The sequence below is a fragment of the Carassius gibelio genome, chromosome B21 (genome assembly GCF_023724105.1).
Source record: "Carassius gibelio isolate Cgi1373 ecotype wild population from Czech Republic chromosome B21, carGib1.2-hapl.c, whole genome shotgun sequence".
Lineage (NCBI taxonomy): Eukaryota > Metazoa > Chordata > Actinopteri > Cypriniformes > Cyprinidae > Carassius > Carassius gibelio.
In genome coordinates this window covers 1318915-1342729 of record NC_068416.1, presented here as the reverse complement: position 1 = coordinate 1342729, position 23815 = coordinate 1318915, and the positions used below count along the sequence as shown (strand labels likewise).

General features: G+C 31.5%; 2 protein-coding genes and 1 long non-coding RNA gene across 3 annotated transcripts; 1 reads left to right on the top strand and 2 right to left on the bottom strand.

Moving 5' to 3' along the window:
- Positions 1–1928: 1928 nt before the first annotated feature.
- LOC127985556 (uncharacterized) lies at positions 1929–10158 on the bottom strand. The gene is made up of 2 exons (XM_052587608.1): positions 10153–10158; positions 1929–9991 (listed from the first exon to the last, which is right to left on the bottom strand). The coding sequence occupies exons 1-2, from the start codon at positions 10156–10158 to the stop codon at positions 4448–4450; spliced, it is 5550 nt and encodes a 1849-aa protein (XP_052443568.1). The 3' UTR covers positions 1929–4447.
- LOC127985955 (uncharacterized) lies at positions 9856–17716 on the bottom strand. Its single transcript, XM_052588172.1, has 2 exons — positions 17600–17716; positions 9856–12815 (listed from the first exon to the last, which is right to left on the bottom strand). Exon 2 carries the CDS (start codon positions 12359–12361, stop codon positions 10298–10300), a length of 2064 nt encoding a protein of 687 aa, XP_052444132.1. The 5' UTR covers positions 12362–12815; positions 17600–17716; the 3' UTR covers positions 9856–10297.
- A 4918-nt stretch (positions 17717–22634) lies between these two features.
- On the top strand, positions 22635–23542 carry LOC127986023 (uncharacterized). Its single transcript, XR_008160728.1, has 3 exons — positions 22635–22960; positions 23052–23114; positions 23242–23542. It is a non-coding gene; the product is annotated as an uncharacterized LOC127986023 (long non-coding RNA).
- The last annotated feature ends 273 nt before the right edge of the window (positions 23543–23815 follow it).

Below are 23815 nucleotides of genomic sequence, written 5' to 3'. Positions count from 1 at the left end.
AATGTTTTTTTTTCCTCCAGGAATTAAAAAATATTCTAAACAATAGATTAAACATCAATATAAAGCAATAAAGAATACTTGAAAAAAGGAAGTAAATAAAGTTAAATATAATACTTAATATAACCACAAGATGGTGGTATGTGCTATGTTTAATCAGTGTTTTGTAATATCTTGTTGTTGAGAACAATGTTCTCAGACATAATTACTACTAATTATTAGTATTAGATGTTGCGTAAGAAAATACATATTTCAATATTAACGAAAAGTTTAGATAAACACTAAATTATTACTTTAAACACTACAAAAAAAAAAAAAAAAAACATCCTCTGTCCCAATCTCCTCCCGCACAATGTGTGTGACTGTTGACACCTTAGGAGCTTTTATTGCTGAAGCTTGGTGGATCACCCTCTCTGTAACTCTCAAAATATTATAATAATAAGATAAATAATACATATTTATATAGCGCTTTACACAGTACTCAAATACACTTTCTGATATCACGTGCGCAAACACAAATAACAGTTATTATGTTCTGTCGAACAATGTATGTATTAACTTGGCAATAGGCACTTAACGTTACCTAACGCTAAAAGTAAGTTTTCGTGCATTTAACAAGTGCTTTTTTGAACTGCTTTCTGATCTGAATAGTAAGTTATGTGGGAAACACTTGAGTTGAGGGAGGGAGATACATAGTCTAACTAATGTAGCTAGCTACGATTTCAGTACAGTACTATCAAAGATCCTTGCTCCTTCTCAATTCTCTGGATTTAAGGACAAACTACAACCAATAGTACAATTGTAATGTTAAATCTTACTTGTGAAAAGTAATCCCGAGCCGTACTTGCAATGGTCCGCCGATTAGAACAGGAAAATGCAGGACAGTGCTCTGGTATCTTAACTGCTGCTACGCAACGAAACTAGGAGTATGAATTTGTTTTTTTGCACAACCCTACCATCTAGTTAACAAAGCTAAACAGCGTTGCCCTTTGTGTAATAAGTTACAGACACTGTTAAATGCACCAACTTAAATAATAATATACACTTACCAGGTTGTGGTCCATAAACGCCTTCTCCTGACAAAGAGTGAACTGCTCCATCTTTCAAGAATAATCCTTTTGCAAATCCGGCATTAATCTGATTGAGATTGAGGAAGTTGTCCTCGGCAAGCTGTCCTCAGCAAAATGTGCTGCACATAGTTTTACATGTGGATAATAATTTTCGGGAACCGAGTTAAACATAAATCGTAACAATTAATCTCAAAGTACAGCGTCCCTGGGAAGCCCAAACAAAGGTGATTGGACTCAGAGATGAAAATAACAGCGTTTCAACGACATGGCAAACACAAATGCAGCTCTTCCTTCTTCTCCGTCAGAGCGCAACAAGACCCCGCCCCTTTTTGTGAATTCATGTGGGCAGAGGTTAGTCAAAAAACTGTTTTAGTGACGTCATTCCTGCAGGAACTAGAGGGCTGTAGTCCAAACGGGTCGTTTTTTGTAGGCGAATTCTGTTAAATCAAATATCTCGCTAGGCATTGAACTTTGAGCTTTAGAATTTTACAGATATTATTTATACTGTAACAACAACATTACACACTAACTACAGTTTAAACCATGGGATCACGAAGAAGGGGACCTTTAACATTTCAGGCAATTTTGTGCATCAGATGTAAATGAAGAACAAGATTATGAGATGTATTATGAATGTATGGCTTAGATAAAGTAGTCCTGCATAGAATACAGCAACTTTTTTTTTATTTATCCTGTGTAGTAATGAAAGTAATTCAGAAGTAAATATTCTACATCATCCTGAAATTGGAAAATATACACAATTTTAAGGAAAAAATATTGACTCATTTAACAGAAAGAAATAAGACATGCTCAATGTGCAGTGGTTATACATAACTGCTACATGTCATGGTGTTTTAGTAGCATTTAGTAGTGTGTTAAATTAGATTTTGTAAAAGTAATAATAATAACAAGCAAGTACACTGCAGGGACTTGAACCCCATCCAGGTGGATAACCTGGAGTACCATTACCAGTATATTTTTGCTTTTTGTTATTATTTAAATTAAAAGGAAAGCAAAAACTTGCATTAGCAACAGCATGTTCATTTATAAATGTTTTTTTTTTTTTTTTTTTTTTTTTTTTTACATTGCTATTAGATATGCTGCTATATAATCCTTTTAAAGACGGAAAAAAAAAGAAACAATTTCCCCTTATTTCATAAATAAATAAATATGCAAGCATGTGTGGACCAAACCAACATCAGACGTGGCTGGCAAGCTATATGTACATTTGCATTAATATGTATTTAATTACAGCCTTTTAGACTTAAGAATCACAATAACCATATTACCTTTTCACAATAATGCATTGACTTTATTCAAATGCATATATATTTAATTATAAAAAGTTGGTTTCATACAATATATTAAACTATTTACACCTGCAATTGTTGCTTACCAAGTGTTACTTATTTTATTTTTTACATATGTGTATTAACCTTTAACATATGCTGTTGCAATGCAAGAAAAATAAAACCTTTTTTGTGGTTGATCTAACATGATTACAAAATTATAGTGGTTTTCATGTATGTATATATATGTAAAGTTAAATTTTTTTTTGGAGTGGGATTTTTATACTAGTAATGTTTTCATACAGTAATATGGACACCTAAAATACAACTAAGTTCTGATACTGGCTTACCAAGGATCCAGAAGATAAGAGATAAGCTCTTTCATCATGGTCCTTTTTTCTTTCACCAAGCAACCAGAACTTAAGTTAATCAATAAAGAAGAGCACATAAGAATGAAATAGCAACCCAGTAATGTTCTCATGCAGTAATGTGGAAATTTATAGTACAGTGGGCAAAAACACAATTATTTTTTTTATTTTTTGGAGTGGGATTTTTATACTAGTAATGTTTTCATACAGTAATATGGACACCTAAATTACAACAAAGTTCTGATACTGGCTTACCAAGGATCCAGAAGATAAGAGATAAGCTCTTTCATCATGGTCCTTTTTTCTTTCACCAAGCAACAAGAACTTAAGTTAATTAATAAAGAAGAGCACATAAGAATGAAATAGCAACCCAGTAATGTTCTCATGCAGTAATGTGGAAATTTATAGTACAGTGGGCAAAAACACAATTATTTTTTTATTTTTTGGAGTGGGATTTTTATACTAGTAATGTTTTCATACAGTAATATGGACACCTAAATTACAACAAAGTTCTGATACTGGCTTACCAAGGATCCAGAAGATAAGAGATAAGCTCTTTCATCATGGTCCTTTTTTCTTTCACCAAGCAACAAGAACTTAAGTTAATTAATAAAGAAGAGCACATAAGAATGAAATAGCAACCCAGTAATGTTCTCATGCAGTAATGTGGAAATTTATAGTACAGTGGGCAAAAACACAATTATTTTTTTATTTTTTGGAGTGGGATTTTTATACTAGTAATGTTTTCATACAGTAATATGGACACCTAAATTACAACAAAGTTCTGATACTGGCTTACCAAGGATCCAGAAGATAAGAGATAAGCTCTTTCATCATGGTCCTTTTTTCTTTCACCAAGCAACAAGAACTTAAGTTAATCGATAAAGAAGAGCACATAAGAATGAAATAGCAACCGAGTAATGTTCTCATGCAGTAATGTGGAAATTTATAGTACAGTGGACAAAAACACAATTATTATTATTATTAATTTATTTTTTGAGTGGGATTTTTGTATTACTAATGTTTTCATACAGTAATATGGACACCTAAAATACAACTAAGTTCTGATACTGGCTTACCAAGGATCCAGAAGATAAGAGATAAGCTCTTTCATCATGGTCCTTTTTTCTTTCACCAAGCAAACAGAACTTAAGTTAATCGATAAAGAGGAGCACATAATAATTAACTGGCAACCAAGTAATGGTCTTATGTAGTAATGTGGATATTTAAAATAAAATGAACAAAACAAAACACTGATTTATTTATTATTTGTAACTCTTATTATTTTTTGGAGGGTGGGTGATAATATGTACAGTAATATGTACACTTAAAATACAACAAAATATTCAATACCAGCTTACCAAGGATCCAGAAGATAAGAGATAAGCTCCTTCATCATGGTCCTTGTACCAGAAATTCATTTATCCAATAAAGAAGATTACATAACAATAAAATAACAATTTAGCAATGTTCTCTGCAGTAATCTGGATATTTATAATGCAATGAACAAAACACTATTTTTACTTACTATATAAATATATATATACCATCTGATACTTTAAGCTGATAGTAGCTTAAAACCTGTTTCATCATGGAATTTGTTTCTTTTATCATTAACCAGAAGTCTATTTATTCAAATCATGACTTAATCAAAAGTAATTAAAGATTAAAAGATTAAAACAACAGGTTTAAATTGTCATTTAACTCATAAGCTGTCACTAAGTTAAGTGTCTTCAAAGGAACAAAAAACACCTTCATGTGTGCTAAAGTAAACAGGCACAACACTTGTGTTAATTGAAAAAATGTCAATGTTTTTTACATACACGTGGTCAATTAAGGTTCCTTTCTCAGTTGTTGGTTCTTTAACATGTTGAATATATCCCTTGTTTGCCATGAAAGTGCAGAGGGATTGGGACTTTAATGCATCATTATTAAAATCACCTACAAGCACAACTTTATTGCAAATTGTTGATACCAAATTAATCAACTTGTCTATGTTTTGTTTAAAAACAGACAAAGGGTATGTTGAAGGCCTGTAAATAACACCAACCAATATGTCCTTTTCAGTGAAGTGTGTTAACAAGCATTCCAAATTAAGATTTGGAAATGTTACAGTAGTATTTGCTACACCGTATGCTATATATAGTCCAACTCCACCATGTTGTTGTGCTTTCAAATCCTTGAACGGGGGACAATTGCTTGTGTATGCTGCACAACGAGAAAGACCCACAAATGTGTAGTTTTCCAATTGCACATTTTCAGGATAGGATTCAGGCAGCCATGTTTCAGTTAAAGCAATACATGATGGTCTTAACTGTTGAACACAAACATTCAGATCTTGTTTAAGACAGCTCAAACTCTGTACATTCAACATAAACAGTGAAAAAGAGCTGTGTTGTGCTGTCAAATATAACTCATTATGTATGTCAAAACATGGCATTTCTTGTACAGCTTCAAAAATTTTCTCATTACAATAAATACTTTTTTCATTAAAGTCTTTAATAGTCAAGCCAGACAAATTTCTTACTCGACTCAGTGCTACATAAGCCTGGCCAGCTGCAAAAACTTTTTTTAAGCTAACAACAGCACAATCCACAGTTAAACCCTGTACTTTATGGACTGTGCATGCCCTAGCCAATTTCAAAGGAAACTGTCGCCGAATACCGCCGTTCCTGCATGCATTTTCCTCTTCTACATGAATAGGAGTTGAGTTAAAGGATTTTGCTGGCTCAGCCAAACATTTTTTACGTCTTTTAAATCCCACATGACTATCATCAAAATGGATGTACACAGTTTCGGGTAACTTATTTTTATTAGTACGCACAATGTGTGTTACTGTGCCACAAACGCCATTAACTAAGCCATCATTTACATCAATATTTTTAATCAACATGACACGTGCATGTATGCCTAAAAGCAGGTTTGCTGGCAAGCACGTATTGTAAACCTTTATATGATGACCAGCAATTAACTCTACTTTGCCAGTCTTCTTACTACGGGCAAAATCTTCAGCCTCTATGGTTTCAACCTCTGAGCAGATATTAATTAACTGCTTTAGGTTGTGCTCATGTACTTCATCGTTTGTAGCAAAAATGTGTAAAGGAGTAAAATCATCCTCACCTGTGTCACATTTTCTTAACATCTCCAAATCTTCATTGCTCAGTGGAGACTTTTTACTTCGTTTCCTTAAACGGTTTAATAATTCAGCAAATTTGCTGTCTTTTTGCCTTACTACTTGGGTTAACTCAACAACAGTAAAACAATTAGACCACAGTCCGAGTCCTGGCACTTCCGTATATAATGGTTTACCCTTAACGGGTGGCAATTGGAAAAAATCCCCAACTGCTATAACACAAACATTGCCAAAGGGAGAGAAGTCTCCAGTTTGTTTAATTTGACGTAATCTTCCATGAATGTATGACAACAGTTTATGATCTACCATTGAGATCTCATCTATAATTAAAATCTGAAGTCCATGGAATTTTGCTCGCAAAGAATTAAATTTCTCTTCTCCCAAAGGAGTGTATGGCAACTTCACATCTGTGCCAATGGAAAACGTATGATGTATAGTAGAAGCCATTAACTGGAAAGCAGCAATTCCAGTTGGAGCTGTTAATACAACAGACACGTCATCTGGGTACAAAGTAATTTGAGACAATAATCTTGTCGCTTCATATTGTATTGCTTTAATTAAATGGCTTTTGCCAGTTCCTGCTCCACCGGTAATGAAAACATGAAAAGGTTTAGGGTTTTCACCTCTGGTTTTACTTAAACACCATTGTCTAATTTTATAGAAAACAGATATCTGGGTTTTGTTTAAAGAGCGAATTAAGCTCAACCCATCTGAGCGACTCAGACTATAGTCCTTTTTCTCAATTTGAGACACAGGCCCATCATCATTTACTAAATCTGGTATACAACTTTCATATTCTTCACCTTGCTGGTCAGTATCACGTCTAAGCTGTATACATTCCATACGTTCTAATTGCTGTTCAGGACAAAGTGAACACCATGCATCTTCTAATATTCCTTCATTATCAACAGCAGTTTGTGCATTATCTAAGACATCTGCATCCTTTTCAAAAAGTGCTCTATTTGTGTCCACTATATTTTTAACCAGGTGAACAGACCCATCACTAAAACGAACATTCCCTTCTTTATAAAATTGTTCATAATTACAATACTGGTCTGGTTTTAACTGATTATCTATACGATAAGGAAGAAACAATTGTAATACACTGAGATAAAATTTTTCAGGATTCTTTGTTATTGAAAATCGAGCAAAACGCACAACAGCAGGCTGAGTACGAGTTCTTTTTACTATAAAACCAAAATTCTTTTCCAACCTAATTTTATTAGCGCAAGATTGACCTTTGTATACAACGCGATATTCAGACGCAAATGTGGCCAAACACATATCTTCAAAAATGCTTTGATTTGGCCTATGTTTATAGCGATCAACAAAACTTGTCATCCACATCTCTTCACTTTCCAGATTCTGAGATTGCAACTTGTTTTGTATTACACTCAGAGGCAAACTCATTCGTACAGTATCTTCACCTGTAGGAATGAACTGGACATGTCTCGAACACTCTTTTAAATGCATGTTTGTTAACCTATAAACTGCTTCTTGTGCACTAACTTCACGATTATGTAAGTACACACTTCCTAGTTTCCTCAAAGCTTGTCTTGCGTCTAAATTACCCTGAGTTGCTGATTCTCGCTGAGCATTAGCTAACAATAAACCCATTTCACGTTCTGACTTTGAAATATATGAAATTATATAAACTATGCAAGCATAAGCATCTGTTACATACTGAATATCCATATTAGCATTCCAACACTTAAGGCTAAATTTGTTATACTGATTTACCCATACTTCATGCAATTGTCGTTTCAAGACGATGTGTGTGCTGTTATTAATGCATTTATATGCCATTTCAAATAATTCCTGATTTATTCCAACACTATGAAACAAAGTTTCTAAAGAACTGAACTGCTCTTCTGAAACAGCTTTCTTAACTGCAGTCATTATGTTTCGAGCATATTCTACCTGTGTGTTATCATTTACATTTGTACTTATACTTTCACTTTGACTATCACCTTTGTTGGGCAAGTTTTTCTCATCTTCTAATTTTCTGCGACAAATAAATGTTTTCATAGATGGTGGTTTGGGAAAATTAAAACGACAAACTGTGTTTTTCTTTTTACACGTTTTGGAATGACGTTTACTGTGACACTCCATGGATGTAACAACGCTCTGCAATTCTTCATCTTCACAGGGCACCTCACATGTAACATATTTATCTATAAATTTGACAACTTCTTCATCAGAATTCTTATCTATTTGTGGAGCATTTTTTATCCAGAACAAACAGTGGACATGGGGAGAACCACGTTGCTGAAATTCCACCCTATAAAAGTAGTCCACAAATTCCCCTATGGGCTGAACAGGAGACATAAGCACCTCTTTTAAAAAACAATGCCACCTAAAATCAAACATGCGTGCTGCTGTTACAGGATTACGGCGCAAAAGTTCGCATTTTTCATCCCATTCTAATTGTTCTAATGATTTTTTTCTGCCTTCGTGTTTTAAAATACTTGACATTAGATTTGTCCATCTCATATCAGCAGATGAGAATGAGCAAAACCAGGTGGGAATGCCCAATTGCCTGACCATGGCAAACAAATCTTTTTGCACACCTTGCCAAAATGCCGGAGTGCCACGGATGGGCTTCAAAAATCTATAGCCTTCATCAAAATTAAGCACTTGTCTCAAGGACTCAGTATCTTTAAACATTTCACTTGGTATGGACTTACTACATCCATGGCCTTTTCTTAAAGCAATAGATACATTAGACAGTACCTGTTGTATTTCTGATAGATACTGTGCATAAAAAATGTATTCAATATTTTGTGCAAATCTACCATCTGCATGCAAAATTCGATTATTAAAATATCGAGACAATGTTATTTTCTGTCCTCTTTTATCACAATAAGTTGAAGTACCATTAGGAAACAAAACAGGAAAACATTTAGCTTCATTTGTCTCATCTGCAAGCATTTTCACTGGATTATTCCCTTCAGCAGGAGCCAGGCTCAAGATACCATCAAAATACTGATCAAGTACTTCTTGCCCAATATCTACAGGTTGCAGACACGTGTCCATAAACACACAGTGCTGTTGCCTATCGTGTAACTCCTCATCAACATTTATGTTTTCCAGTTCAGTCTCCTCCATGTTGTTTGTATTGTCATCATCATCTTGTCTAATAAACTCATTTAACCAATTATCATTAAAAACAATATCTGAATAGTATTTGTTGATTTTTTTTAAGCAACACAGTGCCTCTTTAATATTCGTTGTGTCCACATACTGATACTTATAATGACCTTTATATGTCAACTTCCGCTTTAACTTTACACATATTAAAGACCCTTCATTTTCTGTTCTAGGCAAAACATTTGTTGTTTGTTTAATATTAGCTGCGACACAACTAATAGGACCGTGCACTCCATTTTGCCCACCTTTTGGTAAAGCTAACATTTTCATGAATGGGATATGCAAAGCTATCAAATGTTGCTCTAAATTATTGAGACAACATAGTTCTTCAGGTATAGGTTTCAATTCTAAATTGTTAACAGCACTTTCAGCTGGCATTTCTCCTTTTTTTACTTTAGAATGACAAGTGAAGCAAATCCAAAGCTTGCCTTTACATGAACCTGCCAGTTCACAGGGAATAACACAATTTTCAGCACACTTATGCAAAAAATGTTTTGTAATACATTTTTTTGCCATCAGTGCCACTGCTGAATTTGTGTTATAATTTTCTGTTTTACAGCATAATACTTGCTGTTTAAATAACAGCCGGTGGCAAACACAACAAACAAATTCTGGCCCAGAACTAACTTTATCTACAAAATTCTTTCTGACAAAATCACAAACCTGTTGATTTTGTTTTAATTGTTCTCTTTTCATCTTGTTAATTCTTTTTACATTTTCTTTATGTGTTGCACTATTACGATATTTTAAGTTACTGCGCTGCTTGACAGTGTTTCTATGCTGGTCATTGCCATGGTATTTCACCTTACTGAATGTCATCACTCTGTTTTTAAAGTCTTCATTGGCATGGTATTTCACCTTACTGAATGTTTTCACTCTGTTTTTAAAGTCTTCATTGGCATGGTATTTCACCCTACTAAATTTCTTCACTCTGTTTTTAAAGTCTTCATCGGCATGGTATTTCACCCTACTGAATGTTTCATTCTATTTTTAAATCCCTCATTGGCATGGTATTTCACCCTACTAAATGTCTTCACTCTGTTTTTAAATTCTTCATTGACATTGTATTTCACCCTACTGAATGTTTTCACTCTGTTTTTAAATTGAACATTGTTCTGGTATTTTATCTTACTGTATTTCCTCACTCTCATGTTATATTGATCATTCTCAAAGTACTTCACCCTGTTGTACTCATTAATTTTATTCCTATATTGCTCATTCTTTTTATACTTCACTCGATTGTACTCATTGACTTTACACTTATGTTGCTGGTTTTCAGCATATTTGATCTTACTTGCCTGTTTTAATGACTCTATATATAAAAGGATTGCTGTGATATCTTTTCCTATTGAGATTTTTCACATGATTCTGAAACTCTGCATTGCAATGATACTTCTCCAAAACAGGTTGCTTAGTTTGGTCTTTAATTTTGTTCTTTACTCTTTTTAATGAAAAATACCTTTTCAAGTATTTCCTCTTATTAGCAGATGCATCATTCTTTATATCTCCAGTAACAGGATTTTGTTCCTCATGATTCACAGAAATTTCACTTTGAATTTTTACTCGCTGTCTCGTACAAATGTGTTTTCCAACATCGCATTCTTCATTCTGACACAACATATAACACATCTGGCTATTAGGTTGTTTCACACATATAACAACTTCATAATGATTCTCATTACAGTGCTGTAGATATATACCTTGATTGCACATTCTTTCATGCATACAACTGTACTGTAACCATTTTTCATTATGATATGTATAAATATCCACTCCCAAATAATTAGCCATCGCTTGAATCTCCAATTCTGTGGCCCATGATCCTACAAACCTCATTTTGGATTTAGATAAATAATCTTCCATAGATACATACTGACATCTTAAAAGATTCTTATATTGCACACTGTGCAATTCCATATGTTTCACAATTGCAAGTCTGACTGCCCGATGAGATTTTTGCGTACCACATATTACTTGTGCAACTGCCCTAAAAAAACAGTTTCCATCCCCTAAAATACTAACTGTTTTACAAGGATGGCCAATTTTTCTGTTGTTTCTTGGAAAAACTAAATTTTCACTATTAAACTCTATATTAAGTTTACTACTTAGTTTTTGCTTTACTTCAGTACACAGTGGATTGAAATTAAAAATACTATTTGTCTCATTGCCCAAACAAATTACATCATCTGAATTTGCATCAATTTTGGAAATTGTTTCAAGTACTTTAGTGCTCTCCTTTAATAATTGTTTTGGCTTCTTAGTAACCACAATTTCTTTCTCTTCTTCCACATTCACATTTATACAATCATGCATTCTTTTTTTACCCCTGCGGGTCGTTTTTTCACTTTCATCATTTATGTTTTCTGTGTGACTAGCAGAGTTTTCTTGGCTTTTAAGTACTACACAGACCCCACTTAATTCAAAAATCTTCAGGTTTCTTCGAGTAAATGCAGACAAATTTTCTATGTGCTTCAAAACACAACTAAGTGAATTGTAATATACAACCACACTAAATCCATTACCATCAACCATCCCAGCACTGCTACGTGCATGAGAATCAACCACAGCAAACCTACTATTTTCTTTAATAATGGCAATAGTACTGCCATTTAAGGTAAAAAAGCATGTGTCATATTTTTCAAACATTGTTTGCAAACCATCAGCTAATGTCACACATGCACCAGATCTAATAAAATCTCCATCAACCACATCTACATGTCCAGAAACAAAATCAGCATATTCAAATTTGAATGCATTTGTACCAAACACATATTCCTTAGGAAGATCTTGTATACACAGCAACTTTTTCTTTGTTGGATCACTGATTAAACCCCTTTGACGCAAACTAGAATACAAGCTATCGCCAGTATTTACAACATTATCTAGATCTTTACTTTCCCATGAGAACACACTAAGCACACTGTGCATCGCTATAGCAGCCAAACTAATCGCTGCACACTGTTTCCCTGGCCACTTGAACTTATGGTCACCCTGATGAAATGATCCACGGATGCTAACACCTTCTCTTTGATTTAATGTAGATGCTGACATTTCTTCTGTCTCATTTGCTGTACATTCTCTGTTTTCTCCAACAGTATCATTGTAAACAACTTGTGGCATTTCTGATGATGATAAGTTGACATTGATGCCACATATACTAAAGTTTTCTGCATTCAGACTTGTCATTAAATTATCAATGTGCAAAAATAGGTCTTGCCAATTTGTGTTGAAAACAACAACTGCAGTTCCAATGTCTGATCCCAAACCACATGCATTTCGCACATTACAGTCAACAACAACATAGAAATCATTATGTCTCACAATAGCACACGTGTCTCCTTTTATGTTGACCATACAAGATTCATGACTAAACAAAATCTCCTGTAATTTCTCATACAAGTCATTTTTTCCTCCATTCAGTAATCGTTCTATTGTTACTTTGCATGTTTTACTGAAAATGTCATGTTGCCCACCAAACCATTGAGAAAATCGACAGTCTTCATAACTCTGTGTTTTTTTTACAGCTAGTCATGTCATTGACCAGTTTACTTCCCTCACTACGTATGTCCTGAATGTCAGATTTTTTCCAAGTACACACATTATGTATCTTGTGCTTAACAACTGACACTACACTGCAAGCTACTCCCACAAACTCCTCAGTCACCTCTGCAGACTTCAGTCTAACCTCATTGGCTGCTACAATGCCCACCACGTCTGGACAAACACAAGCAACAGAATTAGAAACATCTGCCTTACTTTTGTTGTTGAATGGCTCACGCCGCATTCTAAATCTCTTCAGCTTAGGCATCTAAAAACAAAAAAATAAAATCACATTACTATCATCAAAACATCAGCAACTTACAATAATATTAACCATTAGACATACATTATAATTTTTATACATTGTAAAGGCCAAAGTATGCTTCAATTTTAACCTGTCCACGATCAACAGCGCACAGTGTGTGTGATTTGTATCATCAGAACAGTGTAAGCGTACTGTAAATGCACCACTCTATTTTTGTTACCATGCGTGCTTGTCAGTCTGAGCAAAAGGGTATGAGGTAGCTCAGCTTTGGTTTATAAAAGTAAAAAAAACAGTTGATCAACCATAACTTAACTGGACACAGATGAAGCTCTCTTTGCATACAATATCAAATGGAGTATAGTTTGAAAGGCTGGGTGTTCAACTGTACACATTTACTAGCATACACACACACACACACACAAACAAGTATACTTTGGCCTTAAATATCATGCACATAGAAATAGCAAATTAACAAACAAATACGATTTTTAGTTGAACCCAATAAACAGTTTAAATAATAAATTATATTACCTCAAAAATATTGTGTAATTATAAGTATATTTAAGTCACAATTTTCAAGTAGAAGGAAATAAAACGTATGCTTTACACTCCAAGATATAACAGCATTATATGTAAAATATATATTATAATATAAAAAGTAAAATCATATTACACTATATTATTACTGTATTTCAGGTCAAATTAAAGCAACATTACTGAGCTTAAGAGATTACTTGTACAAATCTTTTATCATCTTACACAACACAAACCTTTGCATAATTCTGTATATTGAAAAAACTTTCAATACTAGCATTAAACGTATAGTATAAAATTTAATCATAAACTCACTGACAAAATAACAATAAACTCTGCTCTCAGTGTTAACCACAAAACATTTAAACTGTACTGTCCATTATCTTCATACTAACCAACTTCAAACATTATTTTTCAATTTAAAACACAAGACATTAAGTACTAAACATTGTGAACTAGAAAATATACATCCAGAACATACAATTAAAGATCATACAACAAAATTAGTCATGTACTGTAAATGTATTTAAGTATATTTACCACAAATAAATTCAGCTTTGGCAAAATATTAAACAATGTTTATTTATTTGCTGTAACTGTGACCTGCTTGCACACTCATCTAATTTATCGGTAACACTGTATAATAACTGCATGCTATTAATCATTAGTTAAGCATTAGGAAACAGTTAATTCATCATTTATAAATCATTAATAGACATTTATAAGCAGTTTATAAATACAGATATAAATGCTTTATACCTGATTTAAAAGCATATCTATAATGTATTTAATAATTGTTTTTTTCATACTTTATTAATGATCAATTTATCATTTCTAAATTAAGTATAGCATTATTTACACACCAGTTATTAAGTAGTTGTCAGTGGTTCAAATTGTAAGTTTGAAATTGTAAGTAAATGATTAATAAACTATTTGAATGTGCATTCATACATCTTTTTTATAGCATATAGTAATAGTTACTTATAGTGTTAATAAATGGTTTATTAACATGTATTTCTACTGAAATTCAGGGTTAATTCAGGTAGTTATAAAACATATGTAGTTGTTAGTTAACTATTTTTGTGAGCTCATCTAAAGTGAGGACTATTTATGCCTTGTAAAGCTTTTACAAATGAGATTTAAAGGCTGTTAATATTTCTATGTTCTGTATCACTGTGTTGTGTTTGTTTCTGTTTTTTTGTTTAGAAGATAACTGAGCTTTTAAATATCCTTTATAAATTCTCTACAAGGCATAACTAGTCCTCACTTTAGATGAGCTCACATAAATAGTTAACTGACCACTACTAAATGCTTTATAACTACCTGAATTTACTACATTTCTTGTGATCTTATGAAACACTGGCAACTCCTAAATAACTGGTTTGTAAATAATGCTATATTTAATTGAGAAATGATAAATTGATCATGAATAAAGTATGAAATTACACATTATAGATATGCTTTTAAATCAAGAATAAAGCATTTATATATGTATTTATAAACTGATTATTACTGTCTATTAATGCTTTATAAATTATGAATTATCTGTTTACTAATGCTTAATTAATGATTAATAGTGTGCAGTTATTATAAAGTGTTACCAATTTATCAAACAATAGTGGACATTTAACAACCACACTCCTTCATTAAACACTAAACCACCAATGCTCAAAACACCAATTAAAACATCTTTCATGTTACTATCTATCTATCTATCTATCTATCTATATATATATATATATATATATATATATATATATATATATATATATATCCTACATAAAATATACATATAGCCTCATAATTTATAGCCTACATTCAATGGCATAAACACATAAAGAATACATTGACTATTACCTCTGCATTTCCTGCAAACATAATATGACAATCTTCCCTTTTAACACAAAGCCATCAATATTAAAACCAATAGACTGCTGTTTCAATAACCACATCTCCACAGCTTTACCTCACTGAAACAACACATTAAACCATGATATATACAAAACTTCCTCCAACAAATTTTTTTTTTCACTATCTTAAAAACAACATTAAACATTCAACAAAAATCCATATAGAACCCATCAACATTACTATAACAAAACTTATATATTAGAATCAGTGCATTAAAAATTGAAAAAATATGCATGCACATAGAAATAGAAAACTTGCTAAATTATTTTTTAAATAATTAAACAAAAAATTAATTTCATTCTAGACATATATTTTTAGTTTAACTAAATAAATAGATTTATTACCTAAAAAAACATTGTATAATTCTCAGTATATATTTAACTCACAATTAGCAAGAAAACTGAAATAAAAGTTATATTGTGCTTTAGCAGACATGACTGCACTATATAGTAAAACATGTTACAATATAAAAGAAGCAAAATTGGAAATGACAATTGTAACCATATCACACAATATTAATTCTTTACAGTATTTCAGGCCAAATACATGAAACATTACTGACTTAGAGATTTCTTTTAGAAACCTTACATGCATATTACCCAACACAAACCTTTGCATAGTTGTGTACATTGAAAATTGTTCAGTAGTTTAGCATTAAACATAGTATAAACTGTATCCTTCATTCTTGAACTCACTGACAACATAACAAAAAACTCTGTTCTGCATTTCAATGTTAACCACAAAATATTTAAACAGTACTGTCATCTAACTTCATACTAAGCAACCTCAAACATGTTTTCCATTGAAAACACAAAAGACAGCATCTACTGACCACTACAAAGTAAAAAACTATACATCCAATACAAACAGTTAATTTGCAGACAACTAAAATAGTCATAATTAGTCATAATACATGTAATTAGGTGTATTAACCACAAAATATTCAACCATTGTATTCCTATGATTCATGCAATATTGTCTTAAAACAAATAGATGTAAAATATTCTCAAACACAACTGACATGGTTATTTATTTATTTTGTTTAATTTATTTATTTTTGGCTGTAACTGTGACATGCTTGTAAATTCCCCAATCTCACCAACCACGATAATCAACTCTTTCAATAACCACATCCCCTTCATCATACTATTAAATCCATCCACACAACAACTATTTCAGTCCAACATGTTTTCATCAATCACATCTCTATCCGTAAAAAAAAAAAATAGTTTAAACATACATATTATACAACCATTTAAAAGGTTGAACCCTTTCCGAGCTAATTTAAATATATTAGTACTTTTCCACAACAAAAACACATAAAAATGCTTATAGTACCAAAAACATTTATATAATTTAAAAAACACTGTAGTGAAACCTGAAAATGTACCTTTGACATCAAATTAATAAATTACATTAAAATATTTTTAAATAAACTTACTACAATAGGCTATTTACTTTCTATAATTTCTGGTAATAATACAGCTGTTTGGATCAAATACATGGTACCTTAAAGAGCACGACTTCTTACAAAACACACACACATATGTATATATATATATATATATATATATATATATATATATATATATATATATATATATATATATATATATATATATGCAATAGTTCAGTTATTGTATTCATCCTATAACCACACAAACAAACATAAACTACTCTGCATCACAACATGACAACAATAAAAACATCATACACAACTAATTCTCTTAAATGCTAAATAGTTTTAAATTTAACACCCACAAGTTTTTCTGACTCAAAACACATAAAATAACACTTAAACTTAAAATATACAGCCCAAAGCGTACTACCCACAAATACAATTTACTAACATTAAATAAAAAATTAATAATACAAAAATAAGTCATAAACTCCCGACACGTAATTCACACTTAATTAATTTTTTTACAATAGTATTACCAGTTTCAAAAAACTACAAATCAAGAAACAAATATACTCTACCTTATTTTGTAACATAGCTCAGATATATTAATTGCCTTATTTTTAACATATCACCATTTAAACCTTCTGCTTTACCATCTCCTTTTCCATTGCAACTTTAATCTATACAATATGTATTTCACAAAAATACAGATATCATTTAATAATTATATTCAACATCTTACTTATATCAAAATAAAACTTTCTAAATTACATATCTACACAGCTATGAAAATGCAAACAAAAGTCTACCACTATAACACCTTTAAAACAAAATTTACCATACCATATATCCTACTTACAATGATAACATATAGCATCATAATACATTGCCTAGGTTCAATGGTATACACAGATAAAAAAGAAAAAACATCAGCTCTTACCTCTGCAATCGCTGCAAGTAATAAGAATTTTCAAAGACTTTAGTTTTAACATACAGTTGTTAATATTCTGACCAATACACTGTAGTTTCAGTAACCACACCTCCACTGCATTACCTCACTAAATACATTCATGCCCCAAACCCTGCCCATTGACTCGCACAGCAAATCAAATAAAGAAGTTAAAAAAATATTTACATTGGGAAACACCCTTAATTATTTAGCATACTCTCCTCCAGAAACTACATTTCTCAAACCAACAAAAATATATTACATAATAATGTAATATTCTATTAAAACATTACATTACAAAAATTAAAAATTACTGTAACTAATCTAAATAAGTACATACATAAAAACACATACATTAAACACCTATTCAATATTTCTTCCAACACAAAACTTCATTCACTGTTGAAACAACATTGAAACCTTCAATAAAAATCATTATAGAAAACATCAACCTCTACTAACACCAGTACAATTAAATGCAATGCAGCCATATCACCACCCCTATATTTTTTTACACACACACACACAGATCACCTCTCCTTACGGAGACGGAATGTCTGCCAACCCAATCAACATTCTTTTGTTTACTTCTGTCTGTGTCAGACCAGTGATTTCACACCATTCTTTAATATATCACACAGATCACCTCTCCTTACAGAGACGGAATGTCTGCCAACCCAATCAACATTCTTTTGTTTACTTCTGTCTGTGTCAGACCAATTGTGTCACATGATTTCACACTATCCTTTTGATATATCACTTTGTCATTTTCCTTTTTTCTCCATTTTATCTTATAACTTTAAAACAACTTATATGCATAGAATATCATTTTCTCAAAATCCTTATTTAAAAACATTTATTTATTTATATCTTACAATATATTAACATAAAAAGATACACATACCTCATACAAATCAATTACATATACCACACTGCAATTACTGCATTATAATATTACATTTCAATTTACCATATAAGTTGTCCTTATACACTAACCATTATATTAAACATATATATATATATATATATATATATATATATATATATATATATATATATATATATATATATATATATATATATATATATATATATATACACCATTTATTTAAAAAAAAAAATAAAAACATAACAAATCCATAACATAAATAACCTTGATAAACATCAACACAATACTTTAATTCTGAGAACAAGGTTAAACATAAATTGTATTCCTTATCTTTACACTTGTTTAAAAGACTTTATAAATAAATAGTTCATTTTCCAATAATAATAATAATAAAAACACATAACTTTAAAAAACACTGAAAAAACAAATGTTTTATACTAGTTATATTTTTATTGTTCACTAGCATTTTTACCTTATAAAATGAGTTTTGGAAATGAAAAACATTTGAAAGATAACACACTTCCTGCTGCCAGTTGAAAACACTATAACTTTAACTCCTAGTCAATACTATACAATCAACACCATACAATAAACATACTACAAAATTTTATAAAAATAAGACAATGTAAATGAATGTTAAACAAAATTTCCTGTTTCTCATTTGTCATCATAACTTTATCACCTCACAGCTACTTTGCAATCTGTTAAATTTATAATCAAATATATTTATAGCTCTGTTGCTGTATATATACCCCACTAAATTATGTATTTATGTTCTTTGTATAAAACCAGACCACTGCTATTTGGTTAGTAAAAACTGCCTTTAACAAATAGTGCCAAAAACATTCAACAATACTATACTTATTAAATATACTTAATACTTACTATTAATAAATGTATATCACATACAACCTATTACACTTTTTTTATCAAATCAGATAAAATATTATGTTTTCTGCCCTTTCTACAATGACCCCCCCCCCCACACACACACACACACACACACCATTTCTACACTTATACATCATTACATACATTAACATAGACTACATACTATTAGTATCAAAAACCACAAAACACATATACATCTCAAAACTAATATTTATTTGTCTGTTGTTTACTTTACACACTGCTATTTACATTCCAACAACTTCTGCATTAAACAACAAACTATAGACACATAATTGCATTAGTGCTGATGTCCCCTTTATTCATCTACATTCTCTTCTTCCACAATATCCAAGCGATCAATTTCACTCCCATCTTCTCTGCCATCTTCCAACATATCTGTGGATTAAAACAAAATGTTACAAACTTAAATACATATTACAAACAACATATACTTTGCATCATTACACATTGCCACATTTAACCTCAAATAGAATGCATAGAATCAAGAAAACATTTTTTTTAAAGCTATGTACACACCATCTCCTTGAAAATCCAGGGAAGCCCTTGCCACTTCCAGCTCCTTTTCTGTATTCTTCAATCTGCAGACTGTTTTTGCCAACTCCTTACGCAGATATTTTCTTTCTGCATCCATTGCAGATACTTTCCTCATGACCTTCACTCCTAGCTCTGTCAAATCCTTTTGCAAATCCCTTTTGCATACTGTCTCATCCAACCCCGCATACTACACAAAATACATAAAACAATAAATACACTACCACTGCACATCACATAACATTTACAAACACACCTAATACTTACTGCTAATAAACAGAACTTCTCTCTGATACTCAAAAATTCTTCTCCCTCCAAGCGTGGTATTTTAGTAGGGCTACTGAAAGCCATTATACCTTACAAAAACACCACAAAATAGAGTCAGTTAAAAATGCCTCACTACAAAATATACACAACCACTACACTATGTACTACAACTACACAGAAGACATGCATATAAATTACCTTACAAAGTAGTGTACTACAAAAATAATGCCAAAACACAGCTTAAACCAGACCTATGACAGACAACAATGAGCCAATGACATTCTATATCGTTCAACTTTACATACCTGTAACACACCTCCTCACAAAGACACCCCCTTTTATTTCACAGACATCATACCTTAAAACACATTACTTAAAATATGTTCTAATGTTTAAACACATTATGTATAAGACTATGACTTTAAACTTAAACCATGAAACAATTATTCTCATAAAACTGATAAAATATTTTATCTAAACTTACAATACAACACCTTTAACCTTGTTTCTGCCCTTGACATTTTGCCTTCATCACATAATAATCTTACACCTATTAATTTTTTAAAACTCCTTAAAAGAAAAAAATAATATTACCTTCACACAAAATCTCATTCACAAATGAAAATGACTAGCTTGTTTCTTCTTTTGTTTATTATTCAAATAAAATTATACATAACACAAATTATAATTTTTGATTGTTTCCCTCTCCAAACATGATACATACCAATGTTAACAATGTTTCCAGAATGTATTAATACACTTTGCACTTAACATTTAATAAGCCTTAATAAATGCTATATATTCTTCATGCTAATTAATATAAATAAAAACAACTAAATGAAATATAACAATAACAATCTTGACAGTTTCAATGCTTCCACTAGCAAGAATTTTATTTTATTTCTACAAAATCATAAAAAATTGCCTTACAAATTGTCATTTATTTAAGTGTAAATGCAATAATCTAAAGTATAACAACTAGAACATGTTTAATTAAAACTATTTATATGTTATATGTCAATATGTTTGCTGCTCTAAAATCCTTTTATAACCAAAATACATTTACAATTACAGTTACAATTTTGATTTTTACTATCCAGTACTCTGATTTAACACAACTGTGACTAATACAACAATATCAACTATCACAAACTACACACATAAAAATGCTAATAATTATTTTATTTCTAACTCTAAATACATATACCAATAATGATTATCTCTAAAACCATACAAAGCATGAAAATATTAATACTTCTTTAAAAACATATCAGTTCAACTTTCATGATAACCTTAACATTTCTGAAACACATCCTTATAATACAGTATTTGTATTCTCTGATTCAAATCATTATCCTTTTAAGACCCTACAACCTCATATGAAGACATTATTTTAGTGCTTTTCTCTGAGACTATACATGCCACAATTTTAAGTCTTGATGTAATGTACAGAGCACATTTAGGGCTTTATAGAGAAAAAAAAATATTGGATGTTTCGCCATGACCACTCCCTCTCATTTGTCTTCAAATATGTCTGAACTTAATGTATTGACTCTCTTAGAGAAATATGATAATATTTTGTAATTATAAATTAAATCTGTCAAATTTTTAAATTGTGTCATAAATCAACATCTCAAAAAAAAAAACTTTTATGTTTTCAAATGAAATAAGACCTTCTGTTTTGAAACAAGACATTGATTTCATAAACAATCTCGTATAAAAACATCAACACCAAAAGCATGTTTATTGCGCATTTTGGAAGACAAGACAAATGAATAAGGAAATAATTTATATCAGTGTCCTGTGAACTGTGTGTGTGTGTGTGTGTGTGTGTGTGTGTGTGTGTGTGTGTGTGCGTGTCTGTGTTTGTGTGTGTGTGTGTGTGTTTGTGTGTGTATATAAATAATTAAATTAAATTGTTTATTATTACACTTCTTTATTCATTACATGTTGCCACAAAAAACATGAAAATTTAATTTAATTTATAGATACATTATATATAATAATAAATAACAATATGGCAATTTTTACACATTTTGCCAAAGGAAAAATGGTACAACAAATAAATCTGTTATAAAATAGTTGAGAATCATATTTATACAAAGCTTAGTAAAAACAAAATCTTGAAAAATAAACATCTTTTGTTGATTTTTTTTTTTTTTTAAATCCATTGTTTTTGCTTATGCATGTTCATCCATGTATTCTCATTTTCTGAAAGAAATTGAGTCCCCAACTGAGGACAAAGCATAACATATAAATGAAATGTATTTTTTTACTTTGTGTTTTTTACATTATTTATGTTGCTCTTAACAATGTGAAAGCCTTGGAACAAAAAAACTTTTTTTTTTTTTTCCTAAAACTTTTTTTTTCTCAAACCTCAAACAGATTACCCTAACAATTTACACTTGCTATACCCCAACTCTCCAAGTCAAGATGTCTCTAGCCACCAATCAACACTCTATTGTTCAGCTAAATGTGTCAGACCTTAGATGAGTCACAAACCAACATCAAAGTTTCATGTATGTCATGCACATGCCTTTTATCTAACTTTTCAGCCAACAGCATCAACTTGTTCACTTAAGACTGCCTGCCCACTCCGCCAACTCCTCCCAAGTCTTTGACTCTAATTCTACCCTTTATAATCCCCACTATATCTATGTGTAAAGTGCTACATTCCTCAACACTGAACTACTGGCTTAAACTTTCCTGCCCATACATCAGTTCCAAACAAATTGCATCAATGGATCTACAAGGTAATACCACATATCAATTCCACATTTAATAACCTCTGTAACATTATATACAGTTTCCAAAAATATTTACATTTTAGATTTGTCTCTACAGGACACACATCCAACACACATCTCACAACCACTATCTCCAAAAGATCCTTTATCATACCCCAAGGTAAGTAACAAATACATGCTTTTAAGTTTAATAGCATGTCATGGAACCAGACTTACTATTTTGAATTCCTTCCTACCTTAATTTCACTCAAATCTATAATTCTATTTATAATCCTTTTCTTTTACAGGATTGCACGTCTGCTTCCTCACAGACTCAATATGTCGAGATATTAAAGACTACATGCCAAAAGCACAATGCTGGGTGCACCCAGGGACAACGCTTCTAAGATCTGCTATGCAACACACCAACCACTTTAAGACAGTACACAGCAATAGCATTGTGATCATTCACATCGGAACAAATGACATTGCAAGTGGAGCACCTGCATCAACAGTCATCCAACGCATGAAAACTCTCATAAAAAGAATATCCCTCACTAATCCTCACATCCTTTACTATGGAATCAGTGCTATCTTACCACGTCCGACAGATAACTCTACAACTAAGAACACTGTCAAAGAGTTCAACAGCTTGCTTCGCTACTGGACTGAACAAACAACAAACATAATTTTTCTGAACACAACAAAACCATTCCTAAAAAGTGGAAAAATACTCTATCACCTATACAAGCAAGATGGGCTACATCTCACTACACAAGGAAAACAAAGACTTTTTGCCTACTTCCAGCGTTTCCTCTGGCATTTTTGTCATTTTCAAACTCCCACAAAAAAATGTTTAACTAACTAACATGAAAAAGTTTC

Coding starts and splice junctions, on each gene's coding strand:
- LOC127985955 (XM_052588172.1), bottom strand. CDS start 12,361: ATGGTCAACATAAAAGGAGACACGTGTGCTATTGTGAGACATAATGAT.